This window comes from Mesoplodon densirostris, chromosome 1, assembly GCF_025265405.1.
Source record: "Mesoplodon densirostris isolate mMesDen1 chromosome 1, mMesDen1 primary haplotype, whole genome shotgun sequence".
Lineage (NCBI taxonomy): Eukaryota > Metazoa > Chordata > Mammalia > Artiodactyla > Ziphiidae > Mesoplodon > Mesoplodon densirostris.
Genome location: NC_082661.1, coordinates 29,849,505 through 29,869,859, shown reverse-complemented (window position 1 = coordinate 29,869,859; position 20,355 = coordinate 29,849,505). Strand labels below are relative to the sequence as shown.

Below are 20,355 nucleotides of genomic sequence, written 5' to 3'. Positions count from 1 at the left end.
GTATATATGTCCATGCCACTCTCTCACTTTGTCACAGCTTACCCTTCCCCTCCCCATATCATCAAGTCCATTTTCTAGTAGGTCTGTGTCTTTATTCCTGTCTTACCCCTAGGTTCTTCATGACATTTTTTTTCTTAGATTCCATATATATGTGTTAGCATACGGTATTTGTCTTTCTCTTTCTGACTTACTTCACTCTGTATGACAGACTCTAGGTCCATCCACCTCACTACAAATAACTCAATTTCATTTCTTTTTATGGCTGAGTAATATTCCATTTTATATATGCACCACATCTTCTTTATTCATTCATCCGATGATGGACACTTAGGTTGCTTCCATCTCCTGGCTATTGTAAATAGAGCTGCAATGAACATTTTGGAACATGACTCTTTTTGAATTATGGTTTTCTCAGGGTATATGCCCAGTAGTGGGATTGCTGGGTCATATGGTAGTTCTATTTTTAGTTTTTTAAGGAACCTCCATACTGTTCTCCATAGTGGCTGTACCAATTCACATTCCCACCAGCAGTGCAAGAGTGTTCCCTTTTCTCCACACCCTCTCCAACATTTATTGTTTCTAGATTTTTTGATGATGGCCATTCTGACCTGTGTGAGATATCTCATTGTAGTTTTTTTTTTTTTTTTACTTTCTGCTTTATAACAAAGTGAATCAGTTATACATATACACATGTTCCCATATACCTTCCCTCTTGCGTCTCCCTCCCTCCCACCCTCCCTATCCCATCGCTCCAGGAGGTCACAAAGCACCGAGCTGATCTCCCTGTGCTCTGCGGCTGCTTCCCACTAGCTATCTACCTTACGTTTGGTAGTGTATATATGTCCATGCCTCTCTCTCACTTCGTCACAGCTTACTCTGCCCCCTCCCCATATCCTCAAATCCATTTTCTAGTAGGTCTGTGTCTTTATTTCTGTCTTACCACTAGGTTCTTCATGACATTTTTTTTCTTAAATTCCATATATATGTGTTAGCATACAGTATTTGTCTTTCTCTTTCTGACTTACTTCACTCTGTATGACAGACTCTAGGTCCATCCACCTCATTACAAATAGCTCAATTTCGTTTCTTTTTATGGCTGAGTAATATTCCATTGTATTTATGTGCCACATCTTCTTTATCCATTCATCTGACGATGGACACTTAGGTTGTTTCCATCTCCTGGCTATTGTAAATAGAGCTGCAATGAACATTTTGGTACATGACTCTTTTTGAATTATGGTTTTCTCAGGGCGTATGCCCAGTAGTGGGATTGCTGGGTCGTATGGTAGTTCTATTTGTAGTTTTTTAAAGGAATCTCCATACTGTTCTCCATAGTGGCTGTACCAATTCACATTCACACCAGCAGTGCAAGAGTGTTCGCTTTTCTCCACACCCTCTCCAGCATTTATTGTTTCTAGATTTCTTGATGATGGCCATTCTGACTGGTGTGAGATGATATCTCATTGTAGTTTTGATTTGCATTTCTCTAATGATTAATGATGTTGAGCATTCTTTCATGTGTTTGTTGGCAGTCTGTATATCTTCTTTGGAGAAATGCCTATTTAAGTCTTCTGCCCATTTTTGGATTGGATTGTTTTTTTGCTATTGAGCTGCATGAGCTGCTTATAAATTTTGGAGATTAATCCTTTGTCAGTTGCTTCATTTGCAAATATTTTCTCCCATTCTGACGGTTCTCTTTTGGTCTTGTTTATGGTTTCCTTTGCTGTGCAAAAGCTTTGAGGTTTCATTAGGTCCCATTTGTTTATCTTTGTTTTTATTTCCATTTCTCTAGGACGTGGGTCCAAAAGGATCTTGCCGTGATTTATGTCATAGACTGTTCTGCCTATGTTTTCCTCTAAGAGTTTGATAGTTTCTGGCCTTACATTTAGGTCTTTAATCCATTTTGAGTTTATTTTGTGTATGGTGTTAGGGAATGATCTAATCTCATACTTTAACATGTCCCTGTCCAGTTTTCCCAGCACCACTTATTGAAGAGGCTGTCCTTTCTCCACTGTACATTCCTGCCTCCTTTATCAAAGATAAGTTGACCATATGTGCGTGGGTTTATCTCTGGGCTTTCTATCCTGTTCCATTGATCTATCTTTCTGTTTTTGTGCCAGTACCACACTGTCTTGATTACTGTAGCTTTGTAGTATAGTCTGAAGTCAGGGAGCCTGAATCCTCCAGCTCCGTTTTTCGTTCTCAAGATTGCTTTGGCTATTCGGGGTCTTTTGGTTTTCCAAACACATTGTGAAATTTTTTGTTCTAGTTCTGTGAAAAATGCCAGTGGTAGTTTGATAGGGATTGCATTGAATCTGTAGATTGCTTTGGGTAGTAGAGTCATTTTCACAATATTGATTCTTCCAATCCAGGAGCATGGTATATCTCGCCATCTATTTGTATCATCTTTAATTTCTTTCATCAGTGTCTTATAATTTTCTGCATACAGGTCTTTTGTCTCCTTAGGTAGGTTTATTCCTAGATATTTTATTCTTTTTGTTGCAATGGTAAATGGGAGTGTTTTCTTGATTTCATTTTCAGATTTTTCATCATTAGTGTACAGGAATGCCAGAGATTTCTGTGCATTAATTTTGTATCCTGCTACTTTACCAAATTCATTGATTAGCTCTAGTAGTTATCTAGTAGCATCTTTAGGATTCTCTATGTATAGTATCATGTCATCTGCAAACAGTGACAGCTTTACTTCTTCTTTTCCAATTTGGATTCCTTTTATTTCCTTTTCTTCTCTGATTGCTGTGGCTAAAACTTCCAAAACTATGTTGAATAAGAGTGGTGAGAGTGGGCAGCCTTGTCTTGTTCCTGATCTTAGTGGAAATGGTTTCAGTTTTTCACCATTGAGGACAATGTTGGCTGTGGGTTTGTCATATATGGCCTTTATTATGTTGAGGAAAGTTCCCTCTATGCCTACTTTCTGCAGGGTTTTTATCATAAATCGCTGTTGAATTTTGTCGAAAGCTTTCTCTGCATCTATTGAGATGATCATATGGTTTTTCTCCTTCAACTTGTTAATATGGTGTATCACATTGATTGATTTGCGTATATTGAAGAATCCTTGCATTCCTGGAATAAACCCCACTTTAATCCATTTTGAGCTTATTTTTGTGTATGGTGTTAGGAGTGCTCTAATCTCATACTTTCATATGTACCTGTCCAGTTTGCCCAGCACCACTTACTGAAGAGGCTGTCCTTTCTCCACTGTACATTCCTGCCTCCTTTATCAAAGATAAGGTGACCATATGTGCGTGGGTTTATCTCTGGGCTTTCTATCCTGTTCCATTGATCTATATTTCTGTGTTTGCGCCAGTACCATACTGTCTTGATTACTGTAGCTTTATAGTATAGTCTGAAGTCAGGGAGCCTGATTCCCCCAGCTCTGTTTTTCTTTCTCAAGATTGCTTTGGCTATTCGGGGTCTTTTGTGTTTCCATACAAATTGTGAAATCTTTTGTTCTAGTTCTGTAAAAAATGCCAGTGGTCGTTTGACAGGGATTGCATTGAATCTGTAGATTGCTTTGGGTAGTAGAGACATTTTCACAATGTTGATTCTTCCAATCCAAGAGCATGGTATATCTCTCCATCTGTTTGTATCATCTTTAATTTCTTTCATCAGTGTCTTCATAATTTTCTGCATATAGGTCTTTTGTCTCCTTAAGTAGGTTTATTCCTAGATATTTTGCTCTTTTTGTTGCAATGGTAAATGGGAGTGTTTCCTTAATTTCTCTTTCTGATTTTTCATCATTAGTGTATAGGAATGCCAGAGATTTTTGTGCATTAATTTTGTATCCTGCTAGTTTACGAAATTCAGTGATTAGCTCTAGTAGTTTTCTGGTAGCGTCTTTAGCATTTTCTATGTATAGTATCATGTCATCTGCAAACAGTGACAGCTTTACTTCTCCTTTTCCGATTTGGATTCCTTTTATTTCCTTTTTTTCTCTGATTGCTGTGGCTAAAACTTCCAAAACTATGTTGAGTAAGAGTGGTGAGAGTGGGCAACCTTGTCTTGTTCCTGATCTTAGTGGAAATGATTTCAGTTTTTCACCATTGAGCATGATGTTGGCTGTGGGTTTGTCATATATGGCCTTTATTATGTTGAGGAAAGTTCCCTCTATACCTACTTTCTGCAGGGTTTTTATCATAAATGGGTGTTGAATTTTGTCAAAAGCCTTCTCTGCATCGATTGAGATGATCATATGGTTTCTCTCCTTCAATTTCTTAATATAGTGTATCATGTTGATTGATTTGCGGATATTGAAGAATCCTTGTATTTCTGGCATAAACCCTACTTGATCATGGTGTATGATCCTTTTAATGTGCTGTTGGATTCTGTTTGCTAGTATTTTGTTGAGGACTTTTGCATCGAATTCATCAGTGATACTGGCCTGTAGTTTTCTTTCTTTGTGACATCTTTGTCTGGTTTTGGTATCAGGGTGATGGTGGCCTCTTAGAATGAGTTTGGGAGTGTTCCTCCCTCTGCTATATTTTGGAAGAGTTTCAGAAGGATAGGTGTTAGCTCTTCTCTAAATGTTTGAAAGAATTCACCTGTGAAGCCATCTGGTCCTGGGCTTTTGTTTGTTGGAAGATTTTTTTTTTTTTTTTTTTTTTTTTGCGGTATGCGGGCCTCTCACTGTTGTGGCCTCCCCCGTTGCGGAGCACAGGCTCCGGACGCGCAGGCTCAGCGGCCATGGCTCACGGGCCCAGCCGCTCCGCGGCATATGGGATCCTCCCAGACCGGGGCACGAACCCGTATCCCCTGCATCGGCAGGCGGACTCTCAACCACTTGCGCCACCAGGGAGGCCCTGTTTGTTGGAAGATTTTTAATCACAGTTTCAATTTCAGTGCTTGTGATCAGTCTGTTCATATTTTCTATTACTTCCTGATTCAGTCTTGGCAGGTTGTGCATTTCTAAGAATTTGTCCATTTCTTCCAGGTTGTCCATTTTTTTGGCATATAGTTGCTTGTAGTAATCTCTCATGATCCTTTGTATTTCTGCAGTGTCAGTTGTTACTTCTTTTTCATTTCTAATTCTATTGATTTGAGTCTTCTCCCTTTTTTTCTTGATGAGTCTGGCTAATGGTTTATCAATTTGTTTATCTTCTCAAAGAACCAACTTTTAGTTTTATTGATCTTTGCTATCGTTTCCTTCATTTTTTCATTTATTTCTGATCTGATCTTTATGATTTCTTTCCTTCTGTTAACTTTGAGGTTTTTTTTGTTCTTCTTTCCCTAATTGCTTTAGGTACAAGGTTAGGTTGTTTATTCGAGAGTTTCCTGTTTCTTAAGGTAGAATTGTATTGCTATAAAGTTCCCTGTTAGAACTGCTTTTGCTGCATCCCACAGGTTTTGGGTTGTCGTGTCTCCATTGTATTTGTTTCTAGGTATTTTTTGATTTCCTCTTTGATTTCTTCAGTGATCACTTCGTTGTTAAGTAGTGTATTGTTTAGCCTCCATGTATTTGTATTTTTTACAGATCTTATCCTGTAATTGATATCTAGTCTCATAGCATTGTGGTCAGAAAAGATACTTGATACAATTTCAATTTTCTTAAATTTACCAAGGCTTGATTTGTGACCCAAGATATGATGTATCCTGGAGAATGTTCCATGAGCACTTGAGAAAAATGTGTATTCTGTTGTTTTTGGATGGAATGTCCTATAAATATCAATTAAGTCCATCTTGTTTAATGTATCATTTAAAGCTTATGTTTCCTTATTTATTTTCATTTTGGATGATCTGTCGATTGGTGAAAGTGGGGTGTTAAAGTCCCTTACTATGAATGTGTTACTGTCGATTTCCACTTTTATGGCTGTTAGTATTCGCGTTATGTATTGAGGTGCTCCTATATTGGGTGCATAAATATTTATAATTGTTATATCTTCTTCCTGGATTGATCCCTTGATCATTATGTAGTGTCCTTCTTTGTCTTTTGTAATGTCTTTATTTTAAAGTCTGTGTTGCCTTATATGAGAATTGCTACTCCAGCTTTCTTTTGATTTCCATTTGCATGGAATATCTTTTTCCATCCCCTCACTTTCAGTCTGTATGTGTCCCTAGGTCTCAAGTGGGTCTCTTGTAGACAACATATATATGGGTCTTGTTTTTGTATCCATTCAGCCAATCTGTGCCTTTTGCTGGGAGCATTTAATCCTTTTACATTTAAGGTAATCGATATGTATGTTCCTATTCCCGTTTTCTTAATTGTTTTGGGTTTGCTATTGTAGGTCTTTTCCTTCTCTTGTGTTTCTTGCCTAGAGAAGTTCCTTTAGCATTTGTTGTAAAGCTGGTTTGGTGGTGCTGAACTCTCTCAGCTTTTGCTTGTCTGTAAACGTTTTAATTTCTCCATCAAATCTGAATGAGATCCTTGCTGGGTAGAGTAATCTTGGTTGCAGGTTTTTCTCCTTCATCACTTTAAATATGTCCTGCCACTCCCTTCTGGCTTGCAGAGTTTCTGCTGAAAGATCAGCTGTTAAACTTATGGGGATTCCCTTGTGTGTTATTTGTTTTTTCCTTGCTGCTTTTAATATGTTTTCTTTGTATTTAATTTTTGATAGTTTGATTAATATGCGTCTTGGTGTGTTTCTCCTTGGATTTATCCTGTATGGGACTCTCTGTGCCTCCTGGACTTGATTAACTATTTCCTTTCCCATATTAGGGAAGTTTTCAACTATAATCTCTTCAAATATTTTCTCAGTCCCTTTCTTTTTCTCTTCTTCTTCTGGGACCCCGATAATTCGAATGTTGGTGCATTTAATGTTGTCCCAGAGGTCTCTGAAACTGTCCTCAGTTCTTTTCATTCTTTTTTCTTTATTCTGCTCTGCAGTAGGTATTTCCACTATTTTATCTTCCAGGTCACTTACCCGTTCTTCTGCCTCAGTTATTCTGCTATTGATCCCTTCTAGAGTATTTTTAATTTCATTTTTTGTGTTGTTTATCGTTGCTGTTTCCTCTTTAGTTCTTCTAGGTCCTTGTTAAATGTTTCTTGCATTTTCTCTATTCTATTTCCAAGATTTTGGATCATCTTTACTCTCATTATTCTGAATTCTTTTTTGGGTAGACTACCTATTTCCTCTTCATTTGTTAGGTCTGGTGGGTTTTTAACTTGCTCCTTCATCTGCTGTGTGTTTTTCTGTCTTCTCATTTTGCTTATGTTACTGTGTTTGGGGTCTCCTTTTTGCAGGCTGCAGGGTCGTAGTTCCCATTGTTTTTGGTGTCTGTCCCCAGTGGCTAAAGTTGGTTCAGTGGGTTGTGTAGGTTTCCTGGTGGAGGGGACTAGTGCCTGTGTTCTGGTGGATGAGGCTGGATCTTGTCTTTCTGGTGGGCAGATCCACGTCTGGTGGTGTGTCTTGGTGTTTCTGTGGCCTTATTATGTTTTTAGGCAGCCTCTCTGCTAATGGGTGGGGTTGTGTTCCTGTCTTGCTCGTTGTTTGGCATAGGGTTTCCAGCACTGTAGCTTGCTGGTTGTTGAGTGAAGCTGGGTGTTGCTATTGAGATGGAGATCTCTGGGAGGTTTTCACCATTTGATATTATGTGGAGCTGGGAGGTCTCTTGTGGACCAGTGTCCTGAAGTTGGCTCTCCGACGTCAGAGGCACAGCACTGACTCCTGGCTGCAGAACCAACAGCCCTTCATCCACATGGCTCAGAGCTCAAAGATTTTGAAAGACGGCTTTGGCCTCCTGGGATCACCCCCTTCTAAGCTTTGTAAGTTCCATGTTAATTAGTTTGGTTTATCCATCTGTATCTGAGGCGCAGGTTCATTGCTGCTGTTCAGGAAGGTGGATGAAAACAAGAAGAGTTCATCCGAGACTTCAGATCTATGAAGTAAGCATGTTCTTCTCAGTGCGCTGGGATTTGACTTCAGGATATCTGACTCCAATTCCGGTACTCAAGGACTAAAGGATGCCACCTCTCCTTGACGTTGGAGACTTTAGGGAAATAGCTTTCTGACGTTGCATTCCAAGGTTTGGCCCCTGTAAAGCGGCATCCCCTGGAATTACTCTTATTTCTGTTACAAAGAGGGACAGCCCAATGAAAGCAATGCACAGGGCAAGGTCTGAGGAAAGGGCACAGAATTTCTGTGTTCTCTCTGAGCAAGCCACTCTCCCCCAGCCTCCAAGCCTTCATCTGTTTGTAGATTTTTTGATAATGGCCATTCTGACTGGTGTGAGGTGATATCTCATTGCAGTTTTGATTTGCATTTCTCTAATGATTAATGATGTTGAGCATTCTTTCATGTGTTTGTTGGCAATCTGTATATCTTCTTTGGAGAAATGTCTTTCTAGGTCTTCTGCCCATTTTTGGTTTGGTTTGTTTGTTTTTTTGATATCGAGCTGCATGAGCTGCTTGTAAATGTTGGAGATTAATCTTTTGTCCATTGCTTCATTTGCAAATATTTTCTCGCATTCTGAGGGTTGTCTTTTCTTCTTGTTTATGGTTTCCTTTGTTGTGAAAAAGCTTTTAAGTTTCATTACATCCCATTTTTTTATTTATGTTTTTATTTCCATTTCTCTAGGAGGTGGGTCAAAAGGGTCTTGCTGTGATTTATGTCATAGAGTGTTCTGCCTATGTTTTCCTCTAAGAGTTTTATAGTGTCTGGCCTTACATTTAGGTCTTTAATCCATTTTGAGTTTATTTTTGTGTATGGTGTTAGGAGTGCTCTAATTTCATTCTTTTACATGTAGCTGTCCAGTTTTCCCAGCCCACTTATTGAAGAGCCTATCTTTTCTCCATTGTATGTTCTTGCCTCCTTTATCAAAAATAAGGTGACCATATGTGTGTGGGTTTATCTCTGGGCTTTCTATCTTGTTCCATTGATCTATATTTCTGTTTTTGTGCCAGTACCTTACTCTCTTGATTAATGTAGATTTGTAGTATAGTTTGAACTCAGGAAGCCTGATTCCTCCAGCTCCGTTTTTCCTTCTCAAGATTGCTTTGGCTGTCTGGGGTCTTTTGAGTTTCTGTACAAATTGTGAAATTTTTTCTTCTAATTCTGTGAAAAATGCCATTGGTAGTTTGATAGGGATTGCATTGAATCTGTAGATTGCTTTGGGGAGTATAGTCATTTTCACAATGTTGATTCTTCCAATCCAAGAACATGGTATATCTCTCCATCTGTTTGTATCATCTTTAATTTCTTTCATCAGTGTCTTTTTTTTTTTTTTTTTTTTACAAATTTAATCAGTTATACATATACATATGTTCCCATATCCCCTCCCTTTTGCGTCTCCCTCCCACCCTCCCTATCCCACCCCTCCAGGCGGTCACAAAGAACCGAGCTGATCTCCCTGTGCTATGCGGCTGCTTCCCACTAGCTATCTACCTTACGTTTGGTAGTGTATATATGTCCATGCCGCTCTTTCACTTTGTCACAGCTTACCCTTCCCCCTCCCCATATCCTTAAGTCCATGCTCTAGTAGGTCTGTGTCTTTATTCCTGTCTTACCCCTATGTTCTTGATGACATTTTTTTCTTAAATTCCATATATATGTGTCAGCATACAGTATTTGTCTTTCTCTTTCTGACTTACTTCACTCTGTATGACAGACTCTAGGTCCATCCACCTCATTACAAATAGCTCAATTTCATTTCTTTTTATGGCTGAGTAATATTCCATTGTATATATGTGCCACATCTTCTTTATCCATTCATCCAATGATGGACACTTAGGTTGTTTCCATCTCCGGGCTATTGTAAATAGGGCTGCTATGAACATTTTGGTACATGTCTCTTTTTGAATTATGGTTTTCTCAGGGTATATGCCCAGTAGTGGGATTGCTGGGTCATATGGTAGTTCTATTTGTAGTTTTTTAAGGAACCTCCATACCGTTCTCCATAGTGGCTGTACCAATTCACATTCCCACCAGCAGTGCAAGAGTGTTCCCTTTTTTCCACACCCTCTCCAGCATTTATTGTTTCTAGATTTTTTGATGATGGCCATTCTGACTGGTGTGAGATGATATCTCATTGTAGTTTTGATTTGCATTTCTCTAATGAGTAAAGATGTTGAGCATCCTTTCATGTGTTTGTTAGCTGTCTGTATATCTTTTGTGGAGAAATGTCTATTTAGGTCTTCTGCCCATTTTTGGATTGGGTTGTTTGTTTTTTTGCTATTGAGCTGCATGAGCTGCTTATAAATTTTGGAGATTAATCCTTTGTCAGTTGCTTCATTTGCAAATATTTTCTCCCATTCTGAGGGTTGTCTTTTCGTCTTGTTTATGGTTTCCTTTGCTGTGCAAAAGCTTTGAAGTTTCATTAGGTCCTATGTGTTTATTTTTGTCTTTATTTCCATTTCTCTAGGAGGTGGGTCAAAAAGGATCTTGCTGTGATTTATGTCATAGAGTGTTCTGCCTATGTTTTCCTCTAGGAGTTTGATAGTGTCTGGCCTTACATTTAGGTCTTTAATCCATTTTGAGCTTATTTTTGTGTATGGTGTTAGGGAGTGATCTAATCTCATACTTTTACATGTCCCTGTCCAGTTTTCCCAGCACCACTTATTGAAGAGACTGTCCTTTCCCACTGTACATTCCTGCCTCCTTTATCAAAGATAAGGTAACCATATGTCCGTGGGTTTATCTCTGGGCTTTCTATCCTGTTCCATTGATCTATCTTTCTGTTTTTGTGCCAGTACCATACTGTCTTGATTACTGTAGCTTTGTAGTATAGTCTGAAGTCAGGGAGCCTGATTCCTCCAGCTCCGTTTTTCGTTCTCAAGATTGCTTTGGCTATTCGGGGTCTTTTGTGTTTCCATACAAATTGTGAAATTTTTTGTTCTAGTTCTGTGAAAAATGCCAGTGGTAGTTTGATAGGGATTGCATTGAATCTGTAGATTGCTTTGGGTAGTAGAGTCATTTTCACAATGTTGATTCTTCCAATCCAAGAACATGGTACATCTCTCCATCTATTTGTATCATCTTTAATTTCTTTCATCAGTGTCTTATAATTTTCTACATACAGGTCTTTTGTCTCCTTAGGTAGGTTTATTCCTAGATATTTTATTCTTTTTGTTGCAATGGTAAATGGGAGTGTTTCCTTGATTTCACTTTCAGATTTTTCATCATTAGTATATAGGAATGCCAGGGATTTCTGTGCATTAATTTTGTATCCTGCAACTTTACCAAATTCATTGATTAGCTCTAGTAGTTTTCTGGTAGCATCTTTAGGATTCTCTATGTATAGTATCATGTCATCTGCAAACAGTGACAGCTTTACTTCTTCTTTTCCAATTTGGATTCCTTTTATTTCCTTTTCTTCTCTGATTGCTGTGGCTAAAACTTCCAAAACTATGTTGAATAAGAGTGGTGAGAGTGGGCAACCTTGTCTTGTTCCTGATCTTAGTGGAAATGGTTTCAGTTTTTCACCATTGAGGACGATGCTGGCTGTGGGTTTGTCATATATGGCCTTTATTATGTTGAGGAAAGTTCCCTCTATGCCTACTTTCTGCAGGGTTTTTATCATAAATGGGTGTTGAATTTTGTCAAAAGCTTTCTCTGCATCTATTGAGATGATCATATGGTTTTTCTCCTTCAGTTTGTTAATATGGTGTATCACATTGATTGATTTGCGTATATTGAAGAATCCTTGCATTCCTGGAATAAACCCCACTTGATCATGGTGTATGATCCTTTTAATGTGCTGTTGGATTCTGTTTGCTAGTATTTTGTTGAGGATTTTTGCATCTATGTTCATCAGTGATATTGGCCTGTAGTTTTCTTTCTTTGTGACATCCTTGTCTGGTTTTGGTATCAAGGTGATGGTGGCCTCGTAGAATGAGTTTGGGAGTGTTCCTCCCTCTGCTATATTTTGGAAGAGTTTCAGAAGGATAGGTGTTAGCTCTTCTCTAAATGCTTGATAGAATTCGCCTGTGAAGCCATCTGGTCCTGGGCTTTTGTTTGTTGGAAGATTTTAAATCACAGTTTCAATTTCAGTGCTTGTGATTGGTCTGTTCATATTTTCTATTTCTTCCTGATTCAGTCTTGGCAGGTTGTGCATTTCTAAGAATTTGTCCATTTCTTCCAGGTTGTCCATTTTATTGGCATAGAGTTGCTTATAGTAATCTCTCATGATCTTTTGTATTTCTGCAGTGTCAGTTGTTATTTCTCCTTTTTCATTTCTAATTCTATTGATTTGAGTCTTCTCCCTTTTTTTCTTGATGAGTCTGGCTAATGGTTTATCAATTTTGTTTATCTTCTCAAAGAACCAGCTTTTAGTTTTCTTGATCTTTGCTATCGTTTCCTTCATTTCTTTTTCATTTATTTCTGATCTGATTTTTATTATTTCTTTCCTTCTGCTAACTTTGGGATGTTTTTGTTCTTCTTTCTCTAATTGCTTTAGGTGCAAGGTTAGGTTGTTTATTCGAGATATTTCCTGTTTCTTAAGGTGGGATTGTATTGCCATAAACTTCCCTCTTAGAACTGCTTTTGCTGCATCCCATAGGTTTTGGATCGTCGTGTCTCCATTGTCATTTGTTTCTAGGTATTTTTTAATTTCCTCTTTGATTTCTTCAGTGATCACTTCGTTATTAAGTAGTGTATTGTTTAGCCTCCATGTGTTTGTATGTTTTACAGCTCTTTTCCTGTAATTGATATCTAGTCTCATAGCATTGTGGTCAGAAAAGATACTTGATACAATTTCAATTTTCTTAAATTTACCAAGGCTTGATTTGTGACCCAAGATATGATCTATCCTGGAGAATGTTCCATGAGCACTTGAGAAAAATGTGTATTCTGTTGTTTTTGGATGGAATGTCCTATAAATATCAATTAAGTCCATCTTGTTTAATGTATCATTTAAAGCTTGTGTTTCCTTATTTATTTTCATTTTGGATGACCTGTCCATTGGTGAAAGTGGGGTGTTAAAGTCCCCTACTATGATTGTGTTACTGTCGATTTCTCCTTTTATGGCTGTTAATATTTCCCTTATGTATTGAGGTGCTCCTATGTTTGGTGCATAAATATTTACAATTGTTATATCTTCTTCTTGGATTGATCCCTTGATCATTATGTAGTGTCCTTCTTTGTCTCTTCTAGTAGTCTTTATTTTAAAGTCTATTTTGTCTGATATGAGAATTGCTACTCCAGCTTTCTTTTGGTTTCCATTTGCATGGAATATCTTTTTCCATCCCCTTACTTTCAGTCTGTATGTGTCTCTAGGTCTGAAGTGGGTCTCTTGTAGACAGCATATATATGGGTCTTGTTTTTGTATCCATTCAGTCAGTCTGTGTCTTTTGGTGGGAGCATTTAGTCCATTTACATTTAAGGTAATTATTGATATGTATGTTCCTATTCCCATTTTCTTAATTGTTTTGGGTTCGTTATTGTAGTTCTTTTCCTTCTGTTGTGTTTCTTGCCTAGAGAAGTTCCTTTAGCATTTGTTGTAAAGCTGGTTTGGTGGTGCTGAACTCTCTCAGCTTTTGCTTGTCTGTAAACGTTTTAATTTCTCCATCAAATCTGAATGAGATCCTTGCTGGGTAGAGTAATCTTGGTTGCAGGTTTTTCTCCTTCATCACTTTAAGTATGTCCTGCCACTCCCTTCTGGCTTGTAGAGTTTCTGCTGAGAGATCAGCTGTTATCCTGATGGGGATTCCCTTGTGTGTTATTTGTTGTTTTTGCCTTGCTGCTTTTAATATGATTTCTTTGTGTTTAATTTTTGACAGTTTGATTAATATGTGTCTTGGTGTATTTCTCCTTGGATTTATTCTGTATGGGACTCTCTGTGCCTCCTGGACTTGATTAACTATTTCCTTTCCCATATTAGGGAAGTTTTCAACTATAATCTCTTCAAATATTTTCTCAGTCCCTTTCTTTTTCTCTTCTTCTTCTGGAACCCCTATAATTCGAATGTTGGTGCGTTTAATGTTGTCCCAGAGGTCTCTGAGACTGTCCTCTGTTCTTTTCATTCTTTTTTCTTTATTTTGCTGTGCAGCAGTTATTTCCACTATTTTATCTTCCACCTCACTTATCCGTTCTTCTGCCTCAGTTATTCTGCTATTGATCCCATCTAGAGTATTTTTTATTTCATTTATTGTGTTTTTAATCGATGCTTGATTCGTCTTTAGTTCTTCTAGGTCCTTGTTAACTGTTTCTTGCATTTTGTCTATTCTATTTCCAAGATTTTGGATCATCTTTACTATCATTATTCTGAATTCTTTTTCAGATAGACTGCCTATTACCTCTTCATTTGTTAGATCTGGTGGGTTTTTATCTTGCTCCTTCTCCTGCTGTGTGTTTTTCTGTCTTCTCATTTTGCTTATGTTACTGTGTTTGGGGTCTCCTTTTTGCAGGCTGCAGGTTCGTAGTTCCCGTTGTTTTTGGTGTCTGTCCCCAGTGGCTAAGGTTGGATTAGTGGGTTGCGTAGGCTTCTTGGTGGAGGGGACTACTGCCTGTGTTCTGGTGGATGAGGCTGGATCTTGTCTTTCTGGTGGGCAGGTCCACGTCTGGTGGTGTGTTTTGGGGTGTTTGCGGACTTTTTATGATTTGAGGCAGCCTCTCTGCTAACGGGTGGCGTTGTGTTCCTGTCTTGCTAGTTGTTTGGCATAGGGTGTCCAGCACTGTAGCTTGCTGGTCGTTGAGTGAAGCTGGGTGCTGGTGTTGAGATGGAGATCTCTGGAAGATTTTCGCCGTTTGATATTATGTGGAGCTGGGAGTTCTCTTGTGGACCAGTGTCCTGAAGTTCGCTCTCCCACCTCAGAGGCACAGCACTGACTCCTGGTTCCTCAATTTGGGATGATTTGTTGTCTGTTCATGTATTCCACAGATGCAGGGTACATGAAGTTGATTGTGGAGCTTTAATCCGCTGCTTCTGAGGCTGCTGGGAGAGGTTTCCCTTTCTCTTCTTTGTTCTCACAGCTCCTGGGTCTCAGCTTTGGATTTGGCCCCGCCTCTGCGTGTAGGTCGCCGGAGGGCGTCTGTTCTTCGCTCAGACAGGACAGGGTTAAAGGAGCAGCCTCTTCGGGGACTCTGGCTCACTCAGGCCGGGCGGGAGGGAGGGGCACGGAGTGCGGGGCGAGCCTGCAGCGGCAGAGGTCGGCGTGACGTTGCACCAGCCCGAGGCGCGCCGTGCGTTCTCCCAGGGAAGCCGCCCCTGGATCCCCGGACCCCGGCAGTGGCAGGCTGCACAGGCTCCCGGAAGGGCGGTGTGGACAGTGACCTGCGCTCGCACACAGGCTTCTTGGCGGCGGCAGCAGCAGCCCCAGCGTCCCACGCCCGTCTCTGGGCTCCGCACTTTCAGCCGCGACTCGCGCCCGTCTCTGGAGCTCCTTTACGCGGCGCTCTTAATCCCCTCTCCTCGCGCACCAGGAAACCAAGAGGGAAGAAAAAGTCTCCTGCCTCTTCGGCAGCTCCAGAGTTTTCCCGGACTCCCTCCCGGGTAGCTGTGGCACATCGGCACCCTTCAGGCTGAGTTCTTGCCGCCAGCCCCAGTCCTCTCCCTGCGCTCTGACCGAAGCCCGAGCCTCAGCTCCAGCGCCGCCCGCCCCGGCGGGGGAGCAGACAAGCCTCTCGGGCTGGTGAGTGCCGCTCGGCACCGCTCCTCTGTGCGGGAATCTCTCTGCTTTGCCCTACCCAGGTATGTGGGGAGTTTCTTGCCTTTTGGGAGGTCTGGGGTCTTCTGCCAGCGTTCAGTAGGTGTTCTGTAGGAGTTGTTCCACGTGTAGCTGTATTTCTGGTGTATCTGTGGGGAGGAAGGTGATCTCTGCGTCTTACTCTTCCGCCATCTTACCCAGAAGTCCTCATCAGTGTCTTATAGATTTCTGCATGCAGGTGTTTTGTCTCCTTAAGTAGGTTTATTCCTAGATATTTTATTCTTTTTGTTGCAATGGTAAATGGGAGTGTTTCCTTAATTTCTGTTTCCAATTTTTCAACATCAGTGTATAGGAATGCCAGAGATTTCTGTGTATTAATTTTGTATCCTGCTACTTTACCAAATTCATTGATTAGCTCTAGTAGTTTTCTGGTATCATCTTTAGGATTCTTTATGTATAGTATGATGTCATCTGCAAGCAGTGACAGCTTCACTTCTTTTCCAATTTGGATTCCTTTTATTTCATTTTCTTCTGTGATTGCTGTGGCTAAAACTTCCAAAACTATGTTGAATAATAGTGGTGACAGTGGACAACCTTGTGTTGTTCCTGATTTTAGAGGAAATGGTTTCAGCTTTTCACCATTGAGAACGATGTTGGCTGTAGGTTTGTTATATGTGGCCTGTATTATGTTGAGGTAAGTTCCCTCGATACCTACTTTCTGCAGGGTTTTTATCATAAATGGGTGTTGAATTTTGTTGAAAGCTTTTTCTACATCTATTGAGATGATCATATGGTTTTTCTCCTTCACTTTGTTAATACAGTTTACCACATTGATTTATTTACATATATTGAAGAATCCTTGCATTCCTGGGATAAACCCCACTTGATCATGGTGTATGATCCTTTTAGTGTGCTGCTGGATTGTGTTTGCTAGTATTTTGTTGAGGATTTTCACATCTTTGTTCATCAGTGACAGCGGCCTGTAGTTTTCTTTCTTTGTGACATCTTTGTCTGGTTTTGGTATCAGGGTGATGGTAGCCTTGTAGAATGAGTTTGGGAGTGTTCCTCCCTCTGCTATATTTTGGAAGAGTTTGAGAAGGATAGGTGTTAGCTCCTTTCTAAATGTTTGATAGAATTTGCCTGTTAATCCATCTGGTCCTGGACTTCTGTCTGTTGGAAGATTTTTAATCACAGTTTCAATTTCAGTGCTTGTGATTGGTCTGTTTATATTTTCTATTTCTTCCTGGTTCAGCCTCAGAAAGTTGTGCTTTTCTAAGAATTTGTCCATTTCCAGGTTGTCCATTTTATTGGCATATAGTTGCTTGTAGCAATTTCTCATGATCCTTTGTATTTCTGCAGTGTCAGTTGTTACTTCTCCTTTTTCATTTCTCATTCTATTGATTTGAGTCTTCTCCATTTTCTTCTTGATGAGTCTGGCTAATGGTTTATCAATTTTGTTTATCTTCTCAAAGAACCAGCTTTTAGTTTTATTGATCTTTGCTATCATTTCCTTCATTTCTTTTTCATTTATTTCTGAACTGATCTTTATGATTTTTTTCCTTCTGCTAACTTTGGGTTTTTTTTGTTCTTCTTTCCCTAATTGCTTTAGGTATAAGGTTAGGTTGTTTATTTGAGTTGTTTCTTGAGGTAGGACTGTATTGCTATAAACTTCCCTTTTAGAACTGCTCTTGCTGCATCCCATAGGTTTTGAGTTATCATGTTTTCATTGTCATTTGTTTCTAGGTATTTTTAAATTTCCTCTTTGATTTCTTCAGTGATCTCTTGGTTATTTAGTAGTGTATTGTTTAGCCTCCATGTGTTTGTATTTTTACAGATTTTTTTGTGTAATTGATATGTAGTCTCATAATGTTGTGGTCAGAAAAGATACCTGATACGATTTTAATTTTCTTAAATTTACCAAGGCTTGATTTGTGACCCAAGTTATGATCTATCCTGGAGAATGTTCCATGAGCACTTGAGAAGAAAGTGTATTCTGTTGTTTTTGGATGGAAAGTCCTATAAATATCAATTAAGTCCATCTTGTTTAATGTATCATTTAAAGCTTGTGTTTCCTTATTTATTTTCATGTTGGATGATCTGTCCATTGGTGAAAGTGGGGTGTTAAAGTCCCCTACTATTTACTGTCGATTTCCCCTTTCATGGCTGTTAGCATTTGCCTTATGTATTGAGGTGCTCCTATGTTGGGTGCATAAATATTTACAATTGTTATATCTTCTTCTTGGATCAATCCCTTGATCATTATGTAGTGTTCTTCTTTGTCTTTTGTAATAGTCTTTAATTTAAAGTCTATTTGTCTGATATGAGTATTGCTACTCCAGCTTTCTTTTGGTTTCCATTTGCATGGAATATCTTTTTCCATCCCCTCACTTTTTTTTTTAACATCTTTATTGGAGTATAGTTGTTCTACAATGGTATGTTAGTTTCTGCTTTATAACAAGGTGAATCAGCTATACATATACATATATCCCCATATCTCCTCCCTCTTGCATCTCCCTCCCACCTTCCGTATCCCATCTCTCTATGTGGTCACAATGCACCGAGCTGATCTCCCTGTGCTATGTGGCTGCTTTCCACTAGCTATCGATTTTACATTTGGTAGTGTATATATGTCCATGCCACTCTCTCACTTTGTCACAGCTTACTCTTCCCCCTCCCCCTCCCTGTGTCCTCAAGTCCATTCTCTACATCTGCATCTTTGTGTTCTGCCCCTAGGTTCTTCAGAACAATTTTTTTTAGATTCCATATATGTTAGCATACGGTATTTGTTTTTCGCTTTCTGACTTATTTCACTCTGTATGAGAGACTCTAGGTCCATCCACCTCACCACAAATAACTCAGTTTCGTTTCTTTTTATGGCTGAGTAATATTCCATTGTATATATGTGCCACATCTTCTTTATCCATTCGTCTGTCGATGGACACTGGTTGCTTCCATGTCCTGGTTATTGTAAATAGTGCTGCAATGAACATTGTCATCCCCTCACTTTCAGTCTCTATGTGTCCCTAGGTCTGCAGTGGGTCTCTTGTAGATAGCATATATATGGGTCTTGTTTTTGTGTCCATTCAGCCAGTCTGTGTCTTTTGGTGGGAGCATTTAATCCATTTACATTTAAGGTAGTTATCGATATGTATGTTTCTATTACCATTTACTTGTTTTGGGTTTGTTGTTGTAGGTCTTTTCCTTCTCTTGTGTTTCCTGCCTAGAGAAGTTCCTTTAGAATTTGTTGTAAAGCTGGTTTGGTGGTGCTAAATTCTCCTAGCTTTTGCTTGTCTGTAAAGGTTTCTTTTTCTCTGTCGAATCTGAATGTGATCCTTGCCAGGTAGAGTAATCTTGGTTTTAGGTTTTTTCCCTTTCATCACTTTAAATATGTCCTGCCACTCCCTTCTGGCTTGCAGAATTTCTGCTGAAAGATCAGCTGTTAACCTTATGGGGATTCCCTTGTATGTTATTTGTTGCTTTTCCCTTGCTGCTTTTAATATTTTTTCTTTGTATTTAATTTTTGATAGTTTGATTAATATGTGTCTTGGCATGTTTCTCCTTGGATTTATCCTATATGGGACTCTCTGTGCTTCCTGGACTTGATTGACTATTTCCTTCCCATATTAGGGAAGTTTTCAACTATAATCTCTTCATATATTTTTCGGTCCCTTTTTTTTCTTTTCTTCTTCTGAGACCCCTATAATTCGAATGTTGGTGTGTTTAATGTTGGCAAGACAGATTCTTAACCACTGGACCACCAGGGAATGGTTTAAAAAGGCAACATTTGGCATGAGGGTTGCAGCTTGTAGACTTCCTTCTGATCCGTTGGTGGTAAAGTGGCAGGGTGATATTTCAGGAATCTTAATTATCAACCTTCTCGTTCCAACCAGTCTGGGGCTAAGTGCTTGTGGTCAACATGCAGTGACCATCCTCAACCTGGGTTAGAATCTTAGTTTCTGCAGAACAATTCAAAGATATGCATCTAATTGTTATATATACCCCTTGAAGAGGAGCTAGGACTCTGTTTTATAGTTGAACCATTGTTTCTTGACTGCTTTTCCTTTGTTTCTGCATTCCCTCACTTCCCTAGTTAGTAACTGCTTGAGTCTGTTCCTTGGAACTCAGGGAAGGCCTAGGAGACCAAAGTTTTTTTTCTACAAACAAGAAAAGGGGGACACAGAGTGGTTTTTGTACACAGGAGGGCCCCGCATTGTCCTGCTTGGTTTCAATCCCCCCTTTTCTTTTATACTCCCTTGAGGGGAACCGGTATGGGACAAGAAAGGGCATGAAGTTTTGGATAGAGATGTTAATCATAAATTCAGCAGAGGAACTCAGTTTTAGTGGGACTCAGTTTCAGTACTTAATAGAAATTATTTTCTTCTTCAGGGTATAAATCTCAGTGGGGGTCAGAAGCAGCGGATCAGCCTGGCCAGAGCTACCTATCAAAATTCAGACATCTATATTCTGGATGACCCCCTGTCAGCCGTGGATGCTCATGTGGGAAAACATATTTTTAATAAGGTCTTGGGTCCCAATGGCCTGTTGAAAGGCAAGGTGAGAAATTATTTAAAGTGATGAAGACGTGAGGAGGGGCACACATCTCCTAAGACTGCTGGGTAGTGAAGCAGATTTCCTTATTTACCTGCCCCCTGGGCTGCTGAGGAGATACAGTGTCAGACTGGTCTCCCAGGAGATGATTTGGTGAGGGCTCTCATCTTGAGATCATAGCTTATGTGGGAACTGGCTAATTTGAGCCTTATTCTCTGGCTCCAACATTGAGCCTTTTAGGATGATTAATTATGATAAAAAGTCCTTTGAGATCT

General features: G+C 39.5%; 1 protein-coding gene across 1 annotated transcript in view; it reads left to right on the top strand.

Moving 5' to 3' along the window:
• The window catches only part of ABCC2 (ATP binding cassette subfamily C member 2), a 76,909-nt gene that overhangs the window by 32,266 nt on the left and 24,288 nt on the right, over positions 1-20,355 (top strand). Inside the window, exon 18 of the mRNA XM_060100904.1 lies at positions 19,919-20,086. Within this exon, the coding sequence (XP_059956887.1) occupies positions 19,919-20,086 (168 nt within the window). The remainder of the gene's footprint in view (positions 1-19,918; positions 20,087-20,355) is intronic.